General features: G+C 38.3%; 3 protein-coding genes across 8 annotated transcripts; 1 reads left to right on the top strand and 2 right to left on the bottom strand.

Moving 5' to 3' along the window:
• Positions 1 to 4,881: 4,881 nt before the first annotated feature.
• LOC125313876 lies at positions 4,882 to 6,389 on the bottom strand. The gene is made up of 2 exons (XM_048274780.1): positions 6,192 to 6,389; positions 4,882 to 5,277 (listed from the first exon to the last, which is right to left on the bottom strand). The coding sequence occupies exons 1-2, from the start codon at positions 6,339 to 6,341 to the stop codon at positions 4,999 to 5,001; spliced, it is 429 nt and encodes a 142-aa protein (XP_048130737.1). The 5' UTR covers positions 6,342 to 6,389; the 3' UTR covers positions 4,882 to 4,998.
• A 4,858-nt stretch (positions 6,390 to 11,247) lies between these two features.
• On the bottom strand, positions 11,248 to 15,013 carry LOC115757527 (F-box/FBD/LRR-repeat protein At1g13570-like). Of its 6 annotated transcripts, XM_030697790.2 has the most exons (6): positions 14,805 to 15,013; positions 14,535 to 14,544; positions 14,248 to 14,289; positions 12,515 to 13,378; positions 12,003 to 12,158; positions 11,248 to 11,815 (listed from the first exon to the last, which is right to left on the bottom strand). In XM_030697790.2, exons 3-6 carry the CDS (start codon positions 14,248 to 14,250, stop codon positions 11,534 to 11,536), a joined length of 1,305 nt encoding a protein of 434 aa, XP_030553650.1. In that variant the 5' UTR covers positions 14,251 to 14,289; positions 14,535 to 14,544; positions 14,805 to 15,013; the 3' UTR covers positions 11,248 to 11,533. The 6 variants fall into 6 exon arrangements, with proteins under 6 accessions (XP_030553650.1, XP_030553653.1, XP_048130681.1 ...); XM_030697793.2 differs by having other exon boundaries at positions 14,376 to 15,013; XM_048274724.1 differs by having other exon boundaries at positions 14,464 to 15,013.
• A 5,251-nt stretch (positions 15,014 to 20,264) lies between these two features.
• LOC115757526 (type IV inositol polyphosphate 5-phosphatase 11) lies at positions 20,265 to 22,689 on the top strand. The gene is made up of 7 exons (XM_030697789.2): positions 20,265 to 20,606; positions 20,795 to 20,925; positions 21,133 to 21,209; positions 21,317 to 21,442; positions 21,760 to 21,953; positions 22,133 to 22,270; positions 22,505 to 22,689. Exons 1-7 carry the CDS (start codon positions 20,406 to 20,408, stop codon positions 22,670 to 22,672), a joined length of 1,035 nt encoding a protein of 344 aa, XP_030553649.2. The 5' UTR covers positions 20,265 to 20,405; the 3' UTR covers positions 22,673 to 22,689.
• Positions 22,690 to 22,711: the final 22 nt, after the last annotated feature.

Genomic DNA, 22,711 nt, shown 5'->3' with positions numbered 1-22,711 from the left:
TAGTACCCGTGATGGTGATATCTCCACTATCATCATTGAAGAATTCGTTGTCTCGATCTAGCTCTTGTTGTAGAAATTTAGTCTATCATCGACACAAGCTTGAGCCTCCATAGCATCCTGATTTAATCTTGAACGGCGGTCGTCCAAAATTAATGCTCCAGCGCTAAATGCTTGTTCAATCGCAACCGTTGAAGAAGGGATTACTAACATCTGTCTTGCGATGAGAGCGAGAACTGGGAATTGGGTTGAATGAATCTTCCACCACTTCAGAATTTTGAAATATGTGCTATGTTTGGAATCACGAAACTCAGAAGCAATGGTTAAATAATTTTCTAATTTGGAAATATTACATGTTGCTCCCTTTTGTCTTTTTTACCGACTAATAAGCAGATTATACCCTCTATTAAGTCTACCACTCTCTTCCCTTTGTGAAGCACTAGATTGAGAAGATCCAATATCACCTAAACCATATCTATTACATAATTCATTATATAATGCTACTATAGCGTCTCTAACCTCCACTTGTATAGTTTTAATATCTACTGTTTTATTTAATTGTAAACAATCATAATAATAATACTTTAGATAATCATACAAACCATCTAATTTAGTATGTGGATCAAAAACAATACCAACCAAATAAACAATAGGAATGCAGGCATATTTTGCTTTCATTGCTATAATAGTCGAAGCTAAATGAGCCTCTTTTTCATATTCACAAAAAAACAATAGCAATATTAATACACTATTAAAAATAAATGCGTAGTAAGATAAAAAAACACCAGATAAAGTATAAATTGTATCATTAAAAACTTTCAAAAAATCTAAAAAAAAATTGTAAATAACTCAATCTTGTGGGAGTAAACTAATTTTTTAAAAATTATTTGAAATAAATGCATATAATAAATCTTTATAAGTAAAAGATTGATGAAGCAACTCGTAGGTAAAATTCTAACGAGTTGAAACCTCTTTTAGAAATCTTTTTAGTTTTTGTCCGTGTGATTTATAAAATATGCCACATTCTTTCATAACTTGGAAAGACTCCATAAAAATTTAATTACTCTCTTTATTGGGGTGGGAAAAGCTTCAAGAGTTCGTAAAGCATATTGAACACATAAATTTAAAATGTGGCAAGCACATCTAATGTGAAAAAATTGTCCGCCAAAAGAGGATTTACAAATATTTTCTAACTCGGGAGTAGAAGTGGTATTTGACGCGGCATTATCAAAACCAACTGAAAAAACTTAATCAATCAAATTATATTATTCTAAAACTTGCCTAATTATTCTATAAATATTATTGATGATATGTCTTTCATCAAACACTCAAAATGCAAGTACTCTTTTTTGAATGTTCCAATCATCACCTATCCAATAACATGTGATACCCATATAAAAATGAATTTGCTAAGGATCACTCCAAATGTCGCTACCTATATGCACACGTCCATTGAAATCCGTGAAAAAGTTTTGCAGAGCCTTTCTTTTGTTTTTTATAAACCCTAAAAGGTTCGCGTTTAAGAGTAGTTCTCGGAATAGGTTTTGCTTGCGGAGTACATGCAGTATTTATCAAAAAATTTAAATCAAATTTTTCACCAGTAGTAAATGGTAAATGTTTAATAGCAATATATTGAGCTAATGTTTCTTTATAAAGTTCATCACTGCAACGAAATAAAAGAGAAGTGTTAAGATTGGCATACCCGAACATTTATTGTTGTCTAGTGTCGATCCCCGCTTGCGTTGCATATTTTTGGGTCGGATGCCGACGGTATGTTCTATAGTCGTCTCCTTTATTAAAATTGTATGATTTCGTATAATATTTATAGTTTATCTTGTATTTGTCTCCGCCTACATGTACCTTGCCGAAGTGTTGTCATAAGTTAGATGTACTCTCCCGGGCCTGCCGTTCCGACTCTTTTGCTATCGACGTTTCTTCAACGTCGGTAAGAGGATGAAGACTTTCTTGCATTGGGACATGCTTGACGTTGGGAATACAGTTGATATTATCATCAACGTCCACCCAACATGTAAACTCATGAGGAGCATATTAATCATGAGGTTGAAGATAATCAGATTCCCCCATCCCTATCCGCATCGGGCTCTTTCCCCTATCACCGCCTACGCTTCCACTTGCTAGTTTTGTCAAAAAATTTAGCGGAAAGCCGATTCAGAAAATGGATAGAATTGAGTCCGGATTGAGAGAATTTGAGAGAATTTGATAGAATTGAAAGAAATTGTGAAAAAAAATGAAAGGGAGTAATGATATTTATAGAAAATTTAAGAAGGAAAAAAAAAAGGGAGGGGGCATTGCAACGACCCAATTTTGGGCCGTTTTTTTTTAGGAGGGGGGGAAGAGCCGTTGGCTATTTTCCCTTTTTTTTTTTTTTTGGTGGTTCGGAACCAGCCTGGAATTTCCGATTCCAGGCCGGTTCCGATTTTTTTAAAACAGGTTTCGGCCCGTGAGGGGCCGGGCCGGTTCCAGTTGTTCCACGGGGCTAATTCCGGGCTCAAATCGGCTCGTGGCCATGTCTAATTCCGAGTAGTATATATTTCCTCTTCTATCTTGATATCAAATTAGAATCCGCTTCGACAAAATAGAGAAAGAAATATATCGGATTACTGAAGTCTTTGGATTGTTATTGGGACTCCAACCAGTGGACTTGAATTGGAAATATTCGGTCAACTTTTCTTTTGTTGACCAATATTTGCTGACCGAATTTTGCACTTTACCTGGCGGTAGTATATATACATTTATGTATTTGCAAGGGTTTTCTCCGTGCATTTTGTCCGTGAAATTATATCACAATTCAAGTGTTAAAGTATATTAAATCTTATTGTAAGATTTGCATGTTAATTTATTGATAAGATTAAAAGATTATTTGGAAAAATTACCAAAAAAGTGTTAAATCTATTGTAATTGTATCAATTTAATCCTAAATTTTTTTTTTCCGATTCAATCCTAAACTTTTTTGTAACCATGTGAATTCAGTCCTTCCGATCAATTTTGACCGGCCAATACTAACGTAAACACCATCCGAAGACATAATATTTTAATATATTTTTTTGTTCTTTTTTGTTCTTATTTTTATTTTATTTATTTTTCTTTCTTTTTTTTCTCTTCCCTCCTCTTCTTCCTCTGGCCAATCACTGGCCAGAGGCGACAGTCGGCAAGCAGGCAAAGCTCGCGTAAATCACGATCAGCATAGGCGGTGCAGTGCCAGAAATCTTCCTGTCATCCTGAAGAATTAGGATTTTTCAGTTCTTCGAAGACAGCCTAGGGACTTGACTTCGAAGACAGCTCAGGTGAAGCTTGCGTAAATCACGGTCGGCATCGGCAATGCAGTGCCGAAAATCTTCCTGTCGCCCCAAAGAGGTAGGGTTTTCAAGTTCTTCGAAGACAGCTCAGGGACTTGAATCGATGAGATTCCGAGAGAGAGATTGCATGCGCTGCGATGGAGGGAGCCCTAGTAAGCGCTTCTTCAATCGCAGACCAGAGACACAGGATCGAACAGTAGAAGTACATTTTGGCCGCCGTCCTCTCCTCCAATGACATCGCCCGGGCTAAGAAGTTCATCGGTCACAGTTGAGTAATTTCTTTCGCTCATGGATGATGCCCTGCTCGTGGTCTCGCAGCAGCTGTTGCAGAACTTCGCCCAAGAGTTGGGGGTTCTGGCCCTGGATACGCAAAAGGAGATTGTGCATTACACGCTCGCCCCAATACAGCGACTGGCCAAAGGTTGAGGAAGAAGAGGGAAGAGAAAGAAAAAAAAAGAAAGAAAAAATTTAAAAATTAAAATAATCAAAAAATATTAAAATTTTATGTCATTAACGGCCGGTACCAGCCGGCGTCCACGTCAGCGTCAGCCAACCAGAATTGTCCGAAAGGGCTGAATTGGCAAAATTGCAAAAGGTTTAGGACTAGAGGAGAAAGTCTAGCATCTATATCAACATTTATCTGCTTTTTCGTTTGCTCGGCACATGCCTTCTTCACCTTTTGTCGAAGCGCCTTCTCTTCACATGTTTATCACATGTGTCAATTCTTCTCATGTTTCACTCCTTCTCGTGTTTCACTCAAGTGTCGACTCCTCGCGTGTTTTGCACGTGTGTCGACTCCTCATGTGTTCTGCACGTGTATCGATCTTCATATGCACAGCCCATGTTTTCGCAGGTGGATTTTTTGAGTGCCAACAGTAATATCTTGGAGTTTTTGTTACACACATATACATATATGTGTATATATAACAAATAAAATTTCGTAGTTCTTGTACGTGTTCCATTGCTATAACAATTAAACTAAGGGTGCATTTATTTTGCAGAAATTTTTTTGATACTGAAAACATTTTTCATAGCCGTACGACGGATCATTTTTGCTAAAAATTTTGGACTTATCTATTAATTAATTAACCTTTTGACCAAATGTACAGTATTACTCCTTTTCCTCTTTTTCGTTTTTTGGTGATTAAACGACTTCCAAATAAGACATTTAAATAGCTCATAAAGAATCATTATTAATCGGTAGAGCCATCGCAAAAGGTGGAAAAGTATCTGGCATAATATGTCTGTTCAAATTTCCTTTCACCTTTTCCTCTTCATTTTATGGCCTGGGTTTCTCTTTTCTCCTTTCTTGGTGAATGGACGACTATTGAAGTCTTCAAGCCATACATATGTTCTTTAATTTAATTCCTTCTTCTACATTCAATTCCAATATCACATGATCATTTAAGTGCCAACTCCGATAAGGTCGTCGGAATTTCTCGTTGTTAGTATTAAAGTAATCATTTTTTTCTTCAATTTGGTACTTAAATGATCCCAAAAAAAAATATTGATATCAAATTCTCGAAGATGAGACACGTGAGGAATTCATACCAGTTCATTGCACTACAAAAGAACTCTTTAACAGTATATTCAAGTTCAACACAGCATAGCAAAACAATTGCAGTGGCTGTTACTCCTATGCGTAATTCAATCTTAACGTGGGTTGGCTGCCGGATCAACAGGATCAGGTAAAGATCACCTCTGCTTGCGTTGAGGCTCGTTGAGACCGCAACAATTCCCTGAGCAACTTGCCTTCTTCACATGTGGAATTTGGCCGGATCGTCATCGTTTGTAGTTTCGGCGGGCTAGTAAGCATAAACTTCATCAATTCCAGCTCTAGCTCACTGCCAGAAATGCTGCCCATTGATACAACTTGGGCTTGTTCTAGGCAACACGCACGGTGGTCTTCCCAAAAGTCGGCCATTGTCCCGATCCTTGTAGTCTGTTGATCCTTGGCACGATTCTGTATTTGTAACGACCAAAGAGCGACTTTAACATAGAGATGCGTAGAGAGAAAGCTTAATATGGTCATTTTATCAAAAGAAACAGAGAGCTTAATTTGTCTATTTCCTTTATTATGATGCCCATATTACAATATTTTTTTTTATTTGATGAAAAGGATTATTCTTGTATAGTGATTCACTTTTAGAATGCATAAATTTAATCACTATAAAGTACAGATAAGCTCTCTTTTTCCTCAAACCAATGATCCAGAAGCACCAAGGTAACATCATGATCACCAAAATCAAATCAAATTAAATTTACCAAATATATATTCGTAAACTTGATACAAAGTTAGAAACACTCCTCCGATACCCATTTATCTTTCATTATGATGAACAATTTTGCTAAATGGGAAAGGATTCATCTATTTATTTCAGTATGACATGTTATAGCATACGACTTATTTAGCAAAATCCACTTACACTACAGTGATAGGTCATTGTACTTTAAGTTTGGTTCAGTAAGTGCTTCAAAAAAAATTCCAACTAATAAAACATGTGAATAAATAACACAAATAACTAAATGAGATCTGTGATAATAGTTTCAAAGAAGTACTAGATTAGTCCGCTAGAGGCTGATCTCAATGATCATACTCACCTAAAAGTCTACTTGTTTCAACTGAGGAGAGCTTCTAATCAGGCAAATGACAGTCAAAATCTCCTCCACACTATTGAGGTCTATGCATGTAAAGAGGTATTTCAAATGTAGTAGTTCACTAGGCGGTGTCTGCGGAACATTTCCAATAGCCATATACTGCACAAATCAGCCAAAATCAAGTGTCGATAAATGCCAAGTCTTGTTAAAGAACCGACATACTTTCATCCCAAAAAAATAATAGTGGATAAAGTCCTAAAAAAAATTTCCAATGTGTACCTTCAGAGAGTAATTTTCAAGCTTGAGACTCTGAATTTTGGGCAGATTTTGGAAGAGTTTGTGCAAATTGCTCGAGTTGGCATTATCGGGTCCACGTTTGTTAGCAATATCATTGGAGAAACCTACCGTGACTGACTTCAAACTGTTCATAACACCGAAAGCTACATCCTAAAAAGCTCCTTAACATTAAGCCACTCGAGGTTGCGAGCTTCAACGTTAACTTGCGTAACCCCCACTAGATTCTTCAAAATCAAACGTTTTAGTAGGGGGCGGCGAGAAATCAAAGCCTCAAGCCCGTCCAAAGATAGCTTAACATACCGAAGAACCAAACCTTCCAAGTTCTTCAATCTTTCAAACGTTGACGGGATTTTCACCAAACATTTGTACAGTTCCAAATGAATCAAGTCATGGCAATTAAATAAGGAGGTGGGAATCTTGTAAAACTATCCTTTCCAAATGTCAAGTACGATTTCTTTAACGAAGGCTCTAGATAGATGAAGAATCCAGCGGTCAATGTCACTCGTGGGGCAAAAGTTTTTGTGAGAGAGCTCAAACTTTTGTATGGGGCCAGCATGAAGCAAGAGGCCCTTGTCAATTAACTTCACCAAGTTTTCAGGCATTGATGGTTGAGAGAAGGAATCCCTGGCACCTTGGTCATCAAACACAAGCTCTGGAAGAGAGGACAATTTATACCTTCACTTTCTCGACAGAATACTAGTCCTCACTACTTCCTTAATTGGCAAGCATGACAGGATTTAGTCCATTATGTGCCCCGGAAACTGGCTGATCCTGTCCAACTCATTCGTCGTTCTTATTCTCACATATGATACTTTGGAATTTCCGACAAACAATGACGCATTAGAAATAGTTGGACGCGAATAAATTAAAAAAACTCTAATGAAATTCTAAGCATAGAACAAGAAATATATAAGCTAAGAAGAAAAACGAAATCTTAAATATAAAAATTGGATAACTACTCAAAATTTTTACCCAAAAAAAAAAAAATTACCGCCTAATATCTCAACGTAATTTTTAAGATGTACAAGGGAATAAACAAAGATTGTAATCTTCGAAGACGTGCGCTCCCGCCGCCTTAATTTTTCTTTCTTTTGGCCATCAATTGGAATTCCCTAAAATGCACGGCAACTTACTAGAGAAGTAAGCATTATTCTTGCACAGGATGATAAGACTCCTTCGCCGAGAAGCTCCTTTGCAAAGAAGCAGGTAACAGTGTGTTCAACCCTTTTGTTATCCCTGTTGCCTTTTCGAATCGAATCCTTAAATGATATCTACTTCCCAGGTGGAGATTTTTCGGACCTGGTCGCAAAGCCGAAGGAGATCGTCGCTACAACTATGTGGACAATCTAGAAGTGCCCGGAATTCCCCCGCTTTTCAAGTCCGCTCCTAAGCTAATGTCTCGAGTTTGAACGATTTACGGAATCAAGGATGTAGATCCATTTAATACATTAAATACATTTGAAAAGAATAGAAATCTTGGATTATAATTTCTTTTCTTGAAAGTCACATCAAATCACGTGAAGATACGTTTCCTGTTGGGTGAAAATTATCCAACATTGCCGCGCAAAAATTATTATTTTGTTGGAAAGAAATATCCAAGTTTGACCAAGATTAGGACTTTCTTGCCAAAACCGTCCAAGGGACTACTTCGTAGCCGCACAAGTTCGAGGACGAGCGTACTGAGAGCTCGCGGGTTCGGCCGCACGGACGTGAATACGGTGATTTGTGCTATGAGTTTTACATCGAGTATTATGATCGATTGTAATACATCTCATCAATAGGGAGCCAAAAGAAGCGAGCAAAATCCATTGAAAGTCCTGTCTCCGGCAGAATAATTTCATAGAGCATCAGTTCACGGAAGGTTGGTCGAGCGAATAACTTACAAGCGGTCGGAGTCCGTCAACCCAGCTGGACGACATGGCATTCTAGTTCAAATATAGCCCGGCCATATTTGTGCTACTGAGACAAAAACGGGCAGTCAAGAACTTTACATGGATTTGCCTTGATATCTTGTTCATACCGGAGTCCCCTTTTACACTTCGGTCGACACACCGTCTCTCATTTGACCCCATTGAAAGCCCATCTCAATTAGGATGAGAAAAAGACGTGCTTTTCGCATTGGCTTATTTGAAATTTGAAGAAAGTGAGAACCGGCTCAGACACGTAGGAATCCCTCAAGATCAACACGCGGAAGCCCTAGCCCTGAAAGAGTGGCTCCTCTTCTGCAGAGGAAGAGAATCCAGCTCGTGAGAATGACGAGCGCGTCTGCCATTAGTATCTATCCTGCACTCGAAGAAAGATTTTGTCCATTGTGATGTTAGGCTCCATATTTTGCTACAAATAAATAATTTAAAAAATATTTTTTTAAATATAATCATTTATATCACTTAAAATTATTAGTATTTTTATTATTGCCAATAATTTGTATCCAATATTTTCGTGAAAGATGAAAATATTTTTTGTTTGTTCATTTTTTTTTTTGTAAAAAATATAAGCAATCATTGTTAAGGAAATATTTTCCAATTATTTATTTTTGTCAAACAAACGGAGAACTAATAAATAGGAAAACTACCTTCGACCAAAAAAAAAAAAAAGATAGGAAAACTATCAAATTAGTCCTAAACCTATTGTACGGAGATCAATACGATCCTAAACCTATTGTACGGAGATCAATACGATCCTAAACCTATTGTACGGAGATCAATACGATCCTAACTTTTCAATTTTACCATTGTGGTCCTAAACTTTTGTGCAAAATTTCAATATAGTCCTTCCGGCCATGCTAGAAATCGCTAAGTCGAAAAAACTTTATTGGAATTTCACACTAATATTTAGGAATTCTTTAGAAAAATTGAAAAGTTTAGTGCTTAATTGACATTCGTATAATAAGTATATGATTGATTTGGTAATTATCCCATTTTTAAGCACCAACACCAAAAATTCAACCTTATGTCTTTCCTTTGCGGACCCAAACCTCTTATAATCCTTTAATTGAAGATGTCATTAAAGAGACCCTCTTACTAGTTACTATAGACAGCACTTAGGCTTAATTTTTTTTTTTTTTGGTCCAGCACTTAGGCTTAGTTTGCTTTGCAAAAAATGTGAGGTTTTCGGAAAATATTTTCTGAAAAGTTGTTTCCTAAGAAAATCACAATGTTTTCCGGTATTTAGCTAAAATATGAGAAAGACCCAAAAAATATTTTTCACCGTTTGATATGGAAAATTGGATTTAATTTTCCTCCATGGACTCCTTTTAATAAATTTTTTTTCTGTCTTTCTTTTCATTTTTTTTTAATTCAAATTTTTTAATTATTTATCTTTTTTTTGGGTAAGGAAAAAGAGAGAAGCCAACGCTAATTATTTATCTTTTTTATCTTTTCTTTTTTATAATTTTTTTTTCCTTCTAGTTTCTGCCGACCACAGGCGAGCTTGAGGCTTGGCCGGTCCTAGTGATCTCGAGCTCGCCCGAGGCCGACAAGCTCGGGGCTCGCTAGATCAGCGAGCTTCGAGCCTTCGCCCTTCCTCTCTTAACTCCTCTGTTTTGCTTCATGCATCTTGCTCTCCATTGCACTAGTAGCGTCATCATTTCCCTCTAAGATCCATTTGCTTAGAACATGTTCCCAGTGAAGCGCAATATCCTCCTAACTTTTTTTATCCAAGACTCTGCTTTCACGGACTAGAGCTGGTTCTACTGGCTAAGTCTGCGGGATTAACAACCCTCAAATCACTGTATTGTTGCTTGCATATCAGCCGGTTTCCCCAATTCTTCACAACACGGGATGGTCTCAGGCTAACGTAGAAATTGACTTGAATCCTTTTGCAAGACCTCGCTTACCTCCCGCAGCGCACTATGCCGGAGATACTTGAGCCAGAAATGAAGCCCTGTTTCGATGACTTCAAGCGCCTTTTGCCTTTTCTTCACAAGTCGGCGGAATCAAATTCTCCATCTGGCTTTGCTCGCGAAGCGTGAGCAAGTACTTTGAGCTAAAAATGCTGGCACCACTTTAAGCTCACCGGCCAGTGTCATAGCCGATAGCTAAGCTGCTAGCCGTCTCCGAAGTCTACGATCAGCGGAGGAAGGAGGAGAAGGAAGAAGGAGAAAAGAAAAAAGAAAAATTTAAAAGAAAAAGAAAAAATTTAAAAAAATAAAATTATAAAATAAAATCTCCAAAGAAATAAACAAAAATGAAAAGAAATTCAAAAAATAATTCTAAAAAAAAGGAAATGTGAAAGAGAGGATGAAAGAAAAATGAGGAAACTATTTACATCTTCTCAAAAAGAGGAAAACATTTCCCCCACTTTTGAAGGAATCTTTTCCCTTTGTGGAAAATATTTTTTCTAGACTAGCTTATTTTTTGTGAATCAAACGCCGAAAAATCCGTAAAACGTGTTCAGCCTTTGTTTTACAAAAAACAAATGGAGCCTTTACACAAGTTGAAGTGAATCATTTGGCTCATCAGAAAATATAATCAAGTTTCCAAAGATCCTTAAGACATTCGACTCTTGAATGTAAAACAATCATCACAGTACATTGTTTGACATCACATTTTGGCAGCATCAGGATTCTTAATTTCATTAGAAAATTGACCAAAAAAAAAAAAAACAGAATCTTTAAACGATGCCCAATCTGACGAAAACCTCCAATCAACCTTGATAAACGCCTCAAGTACATGCACATAATGAATTCAAGGTTCATAAAACTAAGGATCTTCCAAAAGAGATGTCAAAATGTACCTTTAACCATGTATATCAATTTGTAAAGTATAAATGCCATAATATAAACAAGCCGATGCTTCATAAAGTTTCTATCCCATCTGATCAATAATAGCTAGGACCTTCACAGTACAATTTAACCTCGCAAAAGAGAAAATCGTGCACAACATGCAGAGACTGCAACACATAGACAAATATTCTCTCCATTGACAATCAAAATGGCACGCCTTATGATACAATCAAGACCTTAACTTGCAGCACCCAATAATGTCCTTTAGGAGTTGACTACATGCAACAAGATAACGAACATCCCACAAAGCAAAACTTGCGAACACTCCACAATTGTCAACGAGTGAACTACTAGGTGGTCAAACGCCCTTACCACGATATGTAAGAGTCCCGAAAACTAGGACATAAAGCATACTGCATAATATCATGGCGACAATTCAATCGATCTCACTGCATGAAACACTTTAGCAAACATGTAAATCTCCAAAAAAACAATGCTAAAAAAAAAAAAAAGAGACAAAAATTAAATGTGTCACCACGGGTGAGTCATTTTGGTAACCAAAGTACTTGCCAGAGAATGCAGCTGCCAGAATCCCAAGATGTCAAGGATCCAAATAGATGATTTCTGCTCGAACAGATGCCCGCCGAAACCGCAGCAACTCTTTCATCATCAGAAATTGTCCATTGGCCGAAGCGGGCTTCATGGTCATCCTCTCAAGTGCGGGAGAAGCCAAAAGCAGGAAGCTTATGAAACCCAGCTCAAGCCTTGTTCCAGATATTCCAGAAACTTTCACCAGCCGCAGTTGGTCAAACATGCAACTCCAATGCTCGCCTTCCCAAAAGCTAACAAAACTATCTGTAGTAAACCCTTCTTCAGGCCGAGCCTACATCAAGTTTTGAGGACATCAAATATCCCAGAAGTCGTCAATTCTAGCATACAATTCAGGCGTTGTCAAAAAACCATGGACAGTGCATCTATGAATCAGCAGAATGCCCAGGTAAAATGCCAGCAACAGGAATACTAATTCGTTTGAAGTACTGAGCTCAGTTGGAGGGGTCCAGAAGACTAACCAATATCTCAAGTTCTTGTAAATTTGGGGAGCTTCTTAATAGGCATAAAGCAGCTTTATTCTCTTCCCAGTCATCAAAGTTTATGCGCACTGAAAGGTAACCGAGATCCACACATGGGCTAGGCAACTTCGATGGCACATCCCCAACAGCCAAATACTGGATAAAAAAGAATAAATACAATTAAGCACTAATCACCACCGAAAACTTGCAATAGTGTAGTGTGGAAGCCAATGAGATGGGAAAAAGAATTAAAGATAAGGAAAAATATATTAGTAAAGAGAATGGTTTTTAAAATGAGGAATTAGTACACGCTATATGGTATAGCATGAAATGAGGAACAACAACCCTTCATGATTTCACAGTTCAACTTCTCACTGAAAATGAAAATAGCTAAGATATTGTGTAAGAGGGAATAAATGGATATCACAAAATCATACAGAGCTATTACATCGATGGTTATCAATTTTGTAGACACACATAAGCTCCTGTTAAGTGGCGCGAAAAACCATTACCTTCAAAAAGTAACTCTGTATCTCAAGTCTTCGAATATGGGGCAAATGAGCAAAGAACTTGAGCAAATTGCTAGTACAACCAGGCCGTTTGCTGATCTTATCTTTGGCATACAAGCCAATGGAGACTAGAGCTAACTGGAATGTATTTATGAAACTTACATCATCAAAGACACCTCCAATGTCAAAGAACAAAAGGCTTGGTGCATCAATGTTAAGATGAGAGAAACCATCAAAATTCATCAACGTCAGTCTTTCGAGAAGAGGACAGGTTGTTATAAGATGTTCAAACACATCTTGCCCCATTGTAACGTGTTGCAGGTCGAGGCTCTTTAAATTCTTAAAACCATGAAACGTTGATGGAGGTCTGACCAAACAATTAAACAGCTCCAAATGCATCAAGTTCTGGCATGAAAACAAACAAGAATGCAGCTTGTATCTTTGGCCCTTCCATATTTCAAGAACAAATTCTCTGATAGGGCTCCTTGACAGATGGAGAATCCACCGGTCGATATCGGTGATACCAACAAGATCTCGATGAGAAAGCCGAAATTTGTACACTGGACCATTATGAAGTAAGAGAACATGGTCGATAATGCTCACAAGCTTACTCTTGATGACTACCTGGTCTTGGGAAGTAAGTGAAATACATTGGTTGTCAAATACAAGATTTGGAAGTGTGGCCCACTTGTACCGCCATTTTGTGGACAGAACACTTGTTCTTACTGCATCCCTTATCGACAACTGAGACAGGATTTGATCTATAATATGTCCTGGCAAGCGACTGAACCTATCCAGTTCAATCTCCGTCTGGCAAGGACTTTTGGGTGCTTCTCTTTTCTGCTGCAAGATTCGTCCATCATATGACTAAGAATTCAAACCAAAAGAAAGAAAACGTCAGATTTTCTTAAAGTGCATCTTGCATAGCAAGTCAGAGTATGGGTGAACACGTAGTATGATGGATCAAGATAAAATATTTCAGACATCTCCACCAATAATTCTAGGGTTGAGTCCTCTATTAAGTCTATCCTTTGACTGTAAGACCAACAGGAAAGCCATTGAAACTACTACATACAAGAAAACCGAGGTTAGTGTATGAGTACAAGCAAAGCATCTCCAAAACATAACATATTCAACTTCTTCAGAAATCAATGCCCCCTTTCCGGCTTTCCCCGTATAGAACAAAATGCCTTCACAATATCAGAAATCTTTCTAACGACTACCATTCTGAAGAATATAAGGGGTATGCAAGCAAATCACTTGTGACTGAGCTGCTGCTTGCACACATGCCAGAATGAAAACCATGCCCACTTGTGGCTTGTACTTTTCAAGAACACTCCTGGAGGCATCGTTAGATACCTCCTACTAATTGTTGTGATCAAAACTCAGAAGCACTACTGGAGTGAATCTGATTTTCCCTCTTCCCCGAAGTAATCTTTTTCATGGAGAAGAATGCAATCCCTTTTAATTTAACCAATTTTCTTTTCCTAGTGTCAAGAGTGTACGAGAGCACCTCAAACAGACCGCCTTTAATTGCATCAAACAATCAATAAGTCTAGTATCTGATGGAGCATTGCAGTAAGCAAAGATATAACTGTCAAATTTCACCTGATTCGAAAATCAATTCAAAACTTGGCCCATGGAAAGGAAAAACAATTGACATCTATAGCACTTCAGCATGAAAAGGAAAATGAAAAAGAACAATGCCATCTACAGCAAAAAAAACTCCAGCTTACCATCTTGCTTTCTTCCAGCTATGTCCAATAACCTTGCCCTTCCTGAAATTGTTTGAAAAAAAAAGTTAAAAACACAAAGTGAGAATCTTTCTCATGAATCAACTTCACCGGCTAAAACATCTGCTTACATTTGAAATGAACGGAAGCATCATAAGCTCAAAATCATCAGCAAAGGCGACAGTGCGCGAATTGGGTCCACCCAATTCAGGCGTATACCTAAAACTCCGTCAATACACTTCCTACTTTCCGTTTGACAAACATGTGAATTCAACCTCGAACATAACAACTCATAGACATTCCAAGAAAATTTTGGGTCCAGTACATACAAAAATCATAAACAATTCCAATGCCATAAGCTGACAGAAATTATTGACCGGGATGACGAACTGCCACTGCATGATGCCCAGGAAGAATTTAGGGGTTCTTTTTTTCTTTGAGGGAACGAACAAATTTCTACAAGCAAAACAGGGAACTAACCAAAAATTTGCGACCATTGACTAACTCAGCGAAATGGGAACAAATCAACTGGGGAGGCGCGCAAGAGAATGGGGATACCAAGGATTTCGACGAGGTCCGATTTAAGCTTTCCTCATGTTGGCCATTGAGTCCGGTTTAAGTCGAAGACGCCATCCGAAACCGACCGGCACACTCTTCCAGCAAGCAACTGGGATAAGCTCTTGATGAAGAAGAAAGGGGAGTTGAAATGACCGTTCCAGTCCCAGAAATTTCCGCAACCTCGCACCTGAAGGAGACTACTGTACATGCGGAGAAGGAGAAAAAGGGTATAAGAAATAGAGGATTGGGTGACAAGTGGAACTATGAAAGCAACTTTCGACCCACCAAAAAAAAAAAAAAAAAAAACACACCTGGTCCACGAACTTCGGACGCTCGTAACGTCGAACTAAGGATTTTCATGGGAGGTTTGGTTGGAGAACGTTCGTTCGATAAAACTTGTCGGATTTGACAAAATGATCGAAAAGGAAATATAACCAGTACCTCGACATGGTTTGACTGACTAATTGATACAATGTTACAAGATAATTTGCCGAGGTTGGATGGGATAACAGGACAGCCCAAATGTACAGCCAAAATTCGGGAAAGTTTAACAAAAAAATCCTAAGCCTATTACAATCGTGCAAATTCAGTCCTAAATTTTATTCAATCTAATTCTAAACATGTTGTCTTTGTGTCAATTCAGTTTTTCCAACTAATTTTGATCGAAAATCATTGACGTAGCGCAACCGACGCTAACGTGGCTAATTTTTTATAATATTTTAATATTTTTTGAATATTTATTGCTTATTTTCTTTTTCGTTTTTTTTCCTTTCCTTTCTCTTTCTCTGTTTTTATCTTCTTCTTCCTTTGACCGGTCGCCCAACCTAGCAATCAACCCGAGGCGAGGCTCGACCCCTCCAAGCAATAGCGAGGTCAAGCCTTGTGCGATCATGGCGTGGCCGACCTCACTAGGGGCGAGCTTCGCCAACCCTCACCTCTTGCTGATCACAAGGCTCTGCGGTCAGCTAGAGGAAGAAGAAGAAAGAAAAATAAATAAAATAAATATTAAAAATTGGCCACGTTAGTATCGGTCGCGTCACGTCACGTCAACGATTTTCATCCAAAATTGGCCGAAAAGACTTCGCTGGCACAAATGCAAAAGGTCTATTGACCGAATTGACACGAATACAAAAGGTTTAGAACTGAATTGGCATAATTGTAATAGATTTAAGATTTTTTTGTTAATTTTCCTGCAAAAGGCCGGCTGCATCATATGACAATTTGGAGCTCATCCGATGTTTGAATGCTATTGCAAGGTGACGTTACATTAATTAGAATTAAAGGGGCATAAAAGAAGACAGAATAATTCAAGGGCATGGACCAAAAGAAGGAAAAACGATTAAATAACATTCATTTACGTTTTCTTTCTTTCTTTTTACACGGAAGGCATCTCCTTTAATTGATCTTAGAGCTAGAGTAGATAGACCAATATTATACAAGTCAGTTACATATTGATACTTGCTCAATACAAAGTAGGTGTAACAACCGAGAAATTGAATTTCAATAGCGTGTGTCACTGACTACGTAGCCCCTTGGTGAAATGTCTGCCAACCGATCCATTGTAGGCACATAGCAAATATGTAAATTCTCGGAAGTGATTCTCGACAAAAGTGAAAATCCAACTCAATGTGTTTGGTGCAAGCATGAAACACGGGTTGAGAGCAAGGTAGGTAGTGGGGATGTCGTCACAATAAACGGCGCGATGAATAATGGGAAGCCCAAGCTCATGAAGTAAATTGCTAATCCATATAGTCTCAACAACACAATGAGCTATAACGTGAGGCTCTGCCTTCGTATTAGAAGGGGCTATAGTGAGCTGTTTTATTGGCACTCCACGAAATAAGATTGGTGCCTAGAAAGACACAAAAATCCAAGGTCGACTGTCGGGTATCGGAGCACTTAGCCTAGTTTGCATCCTCGTAAGCAGTCAATGAAGTCGAAGAATACCACTCAATAAGCAAACTAGTGAATACCAACTAAATATCGACATATACGTTTGACGCCCTGAGATGAGGTAATTGGATTTGATTTATGAACTGAATAATCAAGTTCGCTGCAAAATTGATCAAGACTAGTCATGAACATATATTGCGGTTCACCAACCTTTTGTGGATACAAAATCGAAGAGACAAGAAGCTCACCATTGTAGCGGACAACATTTCGAGGCAAAGGGGGTAGATACAAACTTGACCGATCAAACTTGCGTAAAAGCCCACAACATACGTGGCTTGGAATCACATAGTATCATTAGAGGGCTAATGAGCCCCAATGCCAAAGAAATGGTGAAGTAATCCCTAATAAACGAAGAGTATCACTGTTGTTAAGGAGATCATCAATATTCAACAGAAGATACAGACGGCCCAAAGAGGAAGCATAGACAATAGCGAAGGATCGACCTTACTTGTTATGAAGCCCAAAGATAGTAAAAAGCCGTCGAAACAATGAAACAATTCAAGTGGAGTGTTTTAAATCATAGATGTCTTTCCATAAACGGCACACATAATTCAAGAATTTAAAATGAAAGAAACCGAGAGGTTGATGCATGTAAGCTTTCTCACAAAAATGCCGTGTAAGAATACATATTTAACATTATATGTATGACTTACTATGGAAATCACAACATAGGGAACAACTTGAATTATAGTAGGTTTAAACGAATAGGCTAAAGGTCTCATCATAGTTCAATCAAGCCCACTGCTTAAACCCATGTGCAATAAGGCGAGTTTTGAAGCATTCAATCGATAGTTCTATCGAATTTTTCCTTGAACCTTAGAACCCATTCACAATAGAATAAATTCTTAGAAGGATTAGGTAATACAAGATCCCATGTGTGGCTGGCGGCCAAGGCGTTAAACTCATCTGTCATGGTCGCTTTCAAGAAGGGCCCTAGAGTAGCAAGTCAATGCCTCTTCATAAACAAAATGAAAGAGATTAATAATTTTTCTGAATTTAGAGATTTCAAATTTGACACTAGTCTACATAGAATGAGTGAGAAGAGAAGAAATGGAAGTAGGCGCAATGTTGGGAAAAAGTGATGGGAAATTGAGATTAATTGAAATAAAAGATAATGCTTAAAGAGATGTTCGAGAAGGAGAAAAAAAACTCGAGATGTGTCAGAAATTTTAGAGATAATGTTTTTTTTTTTTTTGGGTCGAAAGTAGAGATAATATTGATTTGGTTAAAAATGTTAAAAAACTTTGACGTATTTTCTTACTTTGATACCATATCAATCTTTAGAATCAGAGAGAGAATAACAACGGAGTATAGTTTGATCTTAATTAAGGTTGCATGATATGTATTTATATATTACTGTTAGGATACAAATAGAAACATAATTAAAGAAAAATACTCCATGATACACATCAATTACATATTAATACCAAGAGCATGAGAAAAGAATCAAAGAATAGAATCTGAAAATGAAACGCATGGATATTGCTGAGAAAAGACAAAATATACACGCAGAGCTTTGCCATATCGCGTTCGCTAAGCATGGAGACATTTGACTTCAACGAAAACCATAGTCCCTCGTTTGTAAAGACATGCACCATGAACAGATAATTTGGAGGGGCGTTGTCAAATTACTGGCTCTGTTTATTTATTTTGAAAAAAAAATTAATAATTTAAAAAATATTTTTTAAAAAAATAATTGCTTATATAGCTTATAAAAATGAATGAAAGAAAAATATTTTCATTATCTGCCAAATTATTAAAATATAAATTATTGTTAATAATAAAAATATTTTTTATTGATTAATAATTTTAAGTGATACAAATAATTATTTTTAAAAAATATTTATTTCCTAAATAGTATATTTTTCGAGAGCAACCGATGTTCTCCCACGTGGCGGTCCGAGAGCAACCAACGACTTCTCGGTCAACTGAGGGTGTAGGTCTTGGTTTTGGATTACCTCCCACCGTCAGGATCATAACTTGGCGACACGTGTAATTGGCAACGGTCCACGGTTCTGCGAACCAAAACGGTTTGACAAGTCGTTGGTGTCCATCTCTTCAATGGATAACCCACCTTTTGTGTTCGTGGGTGATCCGATCTCGATTGAAATGTTGCCAAGTTCGAGTCGAAGTGTCGAGGAAACTCATCCAAAATAGATAGTTTGTAATACTTGTGAAATACCCGAGTTAAAATTCATTAGGTGATTCGAGCATAACGTTATTCGTTCCAAATAATACGAATAATTAGACTATTGTTATATTTCTATATACATATTATTTGTCGTTAAATAACGTTTTGGTTTTCTTGATGTCTATTACAATATAAGTTACTTTGATACACACTATAATTGTTCCTACTTGCACATCTTATGCATTAAGAAATAACTTCATTCGCTTCTAGTTGGGTTCGGAGCATTTTTCTACTTGGCTAGATTAAGTGAGCCTCTTGCATAGATTTTATCCCGCGGTGGTGAGCACTGATACCTCAAACAGATTAAGTTAGGACTTGGCTAGCATAATGTCACCGTTACAAGCAACTTGTAATGGGGCAAGCAAGACCGTACATTCTACTTTACACAAGACAGGCAAATCGAAGCACACACGTGAAATGCGTCGATGAGTAAACAAATGAAATTCTTTTTGATTTTTCATTTCCATAAGAAAATATGCCGTGTAGACTGCACCGCCACTCTTCTAAGAGTGATAGTGACGGTGTAGTCGGCTACTTATTTTCTATCGAGTTACCTTTAGAGTCATGGTACACTACTAAATAAGGTATTCAATAGAAATATATACGATTAAAAGCCCCTTGATACGATGTTGTTGTAGCAACTTCACTTACGAAAACTTTTTTTCTAAAGTGTTTGGCGAACATCTCATAACTCGAACACCCCTAAAGCTTTAACTGCTTAAAGTCATTTAGCAAGCTATTTGACCCATTTTAAAGAAGTCGCAGCTTTTAACTATGTATTGACAAACATATTATAAATAACACTTCACATTTTCAGTACAACACAAGATAGTTACAATTGAATCATGGATATACGAAATGGGCTCCACGGCGGAACAATTCGCCTTTTCGATTGCAATGCAGTATAGGATAAATTAGTCGGTCTCGGTAAGTTCCCAAAATGTCTAGATTGCTTTGCTTGCTTATTTATGCGGTATTGCTCTTCCAATGTACAATGCAAATTCATGGACATCTTTGCTTGCTTGAGCAGCACTTTGGCCTTTTACGCAATGAAAGAGACGATAGGAAATCAAGTTTGTGCTTCATCCAAACCTATAGGTCATTGTCCTAATTCATTGAACACCTTCAATTGTCAACGAGGCCCGACCTACCTCCTAGAAAGTAGTGATCAAATGAAACAGAGACATACAAAGAAAGCTTCAAAGCCTTTGACTTTTCCTCACCTTACCCAATTTGTCAACTTCCATGTACGACAAGTATATATAGAGATAGAGATAAAGGACGTAGAGAGTTTCAATTGTTCCACGGTCTATAGGTCTCTCTAGAAGCAATCCCAACATCTCTCGATTCGAAAGTCTGTTCCACGATCACATTGTCCACATTTGATATTTCTTTCTACCAATACTGGTGCCCCGAGAAACCTCGAGTTCTGGCTTCTGCAGAATCGAGCGCGTGTATCATGATGAAGATTCTTGAAATGGGTTATTGCTGCAGAAGAAGGTCCAGGACGCAGAGATCGAACCCCACGGGCAACATGGTCAGCCGTGCCATCACAGCTCAGCAAGAAGGAATTAGGACGGTTCGGTCGTGCAATTCATGCGACTTCTCGAGTGACCCCGACTTCTGCATTTGCTTGGTCACTTGGAACATGAATGGCCAGGTGCGTTACGTACTACTTTGATGACGATCTTGAGATATCCCGCTCATCTATGATTGATTCTCTTTCGAAGGAATTACTGCCCGTTGCTTTCAGAGAGTTGCTTTTATTTTCATAATCAGAAGGTAACCTAAAGCACAGGTTCATGCCAATTTCGAAAGTCAGCTGAAGGACTTGTTATGTGTTTGTAGGTATCTTATGAAGATCTTGAGGAGCTGGTCGGGAGCAAGCGGAAGTTCGACCTGCTGGTCGTGGGCTTGCAAGAAGCGCCGCGAAAGAGCATCTCAAGAATGTTGCAAGCAACTTTGGCCAAAACACACACGTAAGAAAGTTGCCATCGGCATTTCTTTCTTCTTCCTGGTTTCAAATTATTTCATGCCTAATACGTTCATGATCCAATTGTACTAGAGAAGCTTTTGATCGTTTCTATACCTTCACCTTGTAATGCCCTTAATTAGTTCCATTTTCCAGATTTTTAGATTTTTGCTGGTTGGTGATGAATATTGACTCTTTTGTGTGGAAATTGAAGCTTGTTAGGAAAAGCCATCATGCAATCCGTGCAGCTATATGTGTTCGGACCCAAGAACTCTGACCTGTACACCGAAGGTACGTTCTTAGGGTTTATTTGGTTGTGTCGGTCAAATTCACCATTAAGATTGAGAAAAAATGACAGCTTCAGTCATAACCACCCCCGTCAAATTTCGTATTTGCAGAATTGAAAGTCGACAAGCAATCCGTCGGGGGACTCGGAGGACTGATTAGGAGGAAAAAGGGAGCCGTCGCGATTCGCATCAATTTCAGAGGTATCCAAATGGTGTTCATCTCCTGCCATCTCTCTGGTAAGTTCTTCAGATCCCAGCTGCTTTTCATATTGAAATGGCGGCACCATATATTGCGCTTATATATTTGAATTCAAAAGGAATATAGGGCATTACTTGTTCCTTTTAAATTAGGTTTTGAGGGGATAAATACATCCACAACTGTTCCGCAACCAGACTCTAAGTCCGCTACATGATTTAAGCTCGATTACTAATCTGATAACAAAATAATAGGATGCATTCGCGATCAATGTTTACGTCCAAATCTTCGCTCCTATTGTCGATCTGAGACCTTTCTGGTTACTTAGCATTACTGTCAACTCGTTTTCTGTAAGCAGCTCATGCACACAATGTGGAGGAGAGGAACTCGCAGTGCAGGCGCATATCCCACTCCCTCTTCACCAAGTCCAAGCACCGGAACCCTTATGCGCCGCCCGCCCAACTCACCGTCTGGTTGGGCGATCTCAACTACCGACTGCAAGGCATCGACAACCAACCCGCCCGAAAGTTGATCCGCAAGGATCTCCACAAGGTGAGTGACTGTTCACCTGTTCATTGAACCCAAGACAACATCGTCTGTTCTTCGCGAGATTATATTGGAAATTATCGCGTCTGTAATATTGAAGCCGGTTTCTGAACTCGCGATCAGATAGCGCGCTTCATGATGACGCTGGACAAAAACCCTAGACAGTATGAATTGTGTGGGTGCAGATGCTGATAGGAAAGGATCAACTCTTGCAAGAGGCTGAGAGGGGAGAGGTATTCAGCGGATACTGCGAGGGTACGCTCAAATTCAAGCCCACCTACAAATATGATGTCGGAAGCAGCGACTATGATACAAGTCCAAAGGTACGACCACACCGTGAAACCCACCAGCTTCCCCAGCTCCCCTATCCACCCTTTTCAAAATTATATCGGTACGATATTATCCAGTAGACCCTTCAACAGCAAATTTCTTTTAGATCAAGTGATGACGACGAATTACGTTTAGAGTACAATTTCTGGTTTGTGCTGTTATATATGTTCTGTTCTTTCTCCTACCGAAGTAAAGAAAAAATGTCTGACCTGTTTTTTCTGGTGCAGGTACGAGTGCCATCATGGACGGACAGGATCTTGTTCAAGATAGAAGATGCCGACAAAGTCAAAGCAATTTTACGGTCCTATGAATCGGTGGACACTATCGAGAGTTCTGATCATAAGCCAGTGAAAGCCCATCTGTGCTTAAAGCTAATCCCTAACCACGATGAATGAAAATGAAGAACATAAAGTTTTTAGGGTGCGTTTGGTTCA

Source organism: Rhodamnia argentea, chromosome 2 (genome assembly GCF_020921035.1).
Source record: "Rhodamnia argentea isolate NSW1041297 chromosome 2, ASM2092103v1, whole genome shotgun sequence".
NCBI classification, from domain to species: Eukaryota; Viridiplantae; Streptophyta; class Magnoliopsida; order Myrtales; family Myrtaceae; genus Rhodamnia; species Rhodamnia argentea.
Note: the sequence above shows the minus strand (reverse complement) of the source record. Positions and strands in the feature narration are given on the sequence as shown.

Bases quoted from the DNA above. Each gene is read 5' to 3' on its own strand.
- LOC125313876 (XM_048274780.1), bottom strand. From the start codon at position 6,341: ATGAACAGTTTGAAGTCAGTCACGGTAGGTTTCTCCAATGATATTGCT. The intron at 5,278-6,191 runs GTACACATTGGA...TTACAAATACAG, and splicing joins TTGAAAATTACTCTCTGAAG to AATCGTGCCAAGGATCAACA.
- LOC115757527 (XM_030697793.2), bottom strand. The intron at 12,159-12,514 runs GTAATGGTTTTT...TTTTTTATCCAG, and splicing joins TACAGAGTTACTTTTTGAAG to TATTTGGCTGTTGGGGATGT. The intron at 11,816-12,002 runs GTTAGTCTTCTG...AACTTGATGTAG, and splicing joins TACAAGAACTTGAGATATTG to GCTCGGCCTGAAGAAGGGTT.
- LOC115757526 (XM_030697789.2), top strand. From the start codon at position 20,406: ATGATGAAGATTCTTGAAATGGGTTATTGCTGCAGAAGAAGGTCCAGG. The intron at 21,210-21,316 runs GTACGTTCTTAG...TCGTATTTGCAG, and splicing joins CTCTGACCTGTACACCGAAG to AATTGAAAGTCGACAAGCAA. The intron at 21,443-21,759 runs GTAAGTTCTTCA...TTCTGTAAGCAG, and splicing joins CATCTCCTGCCATCTCTCTG to CTCATGCACACAATGTGGAG.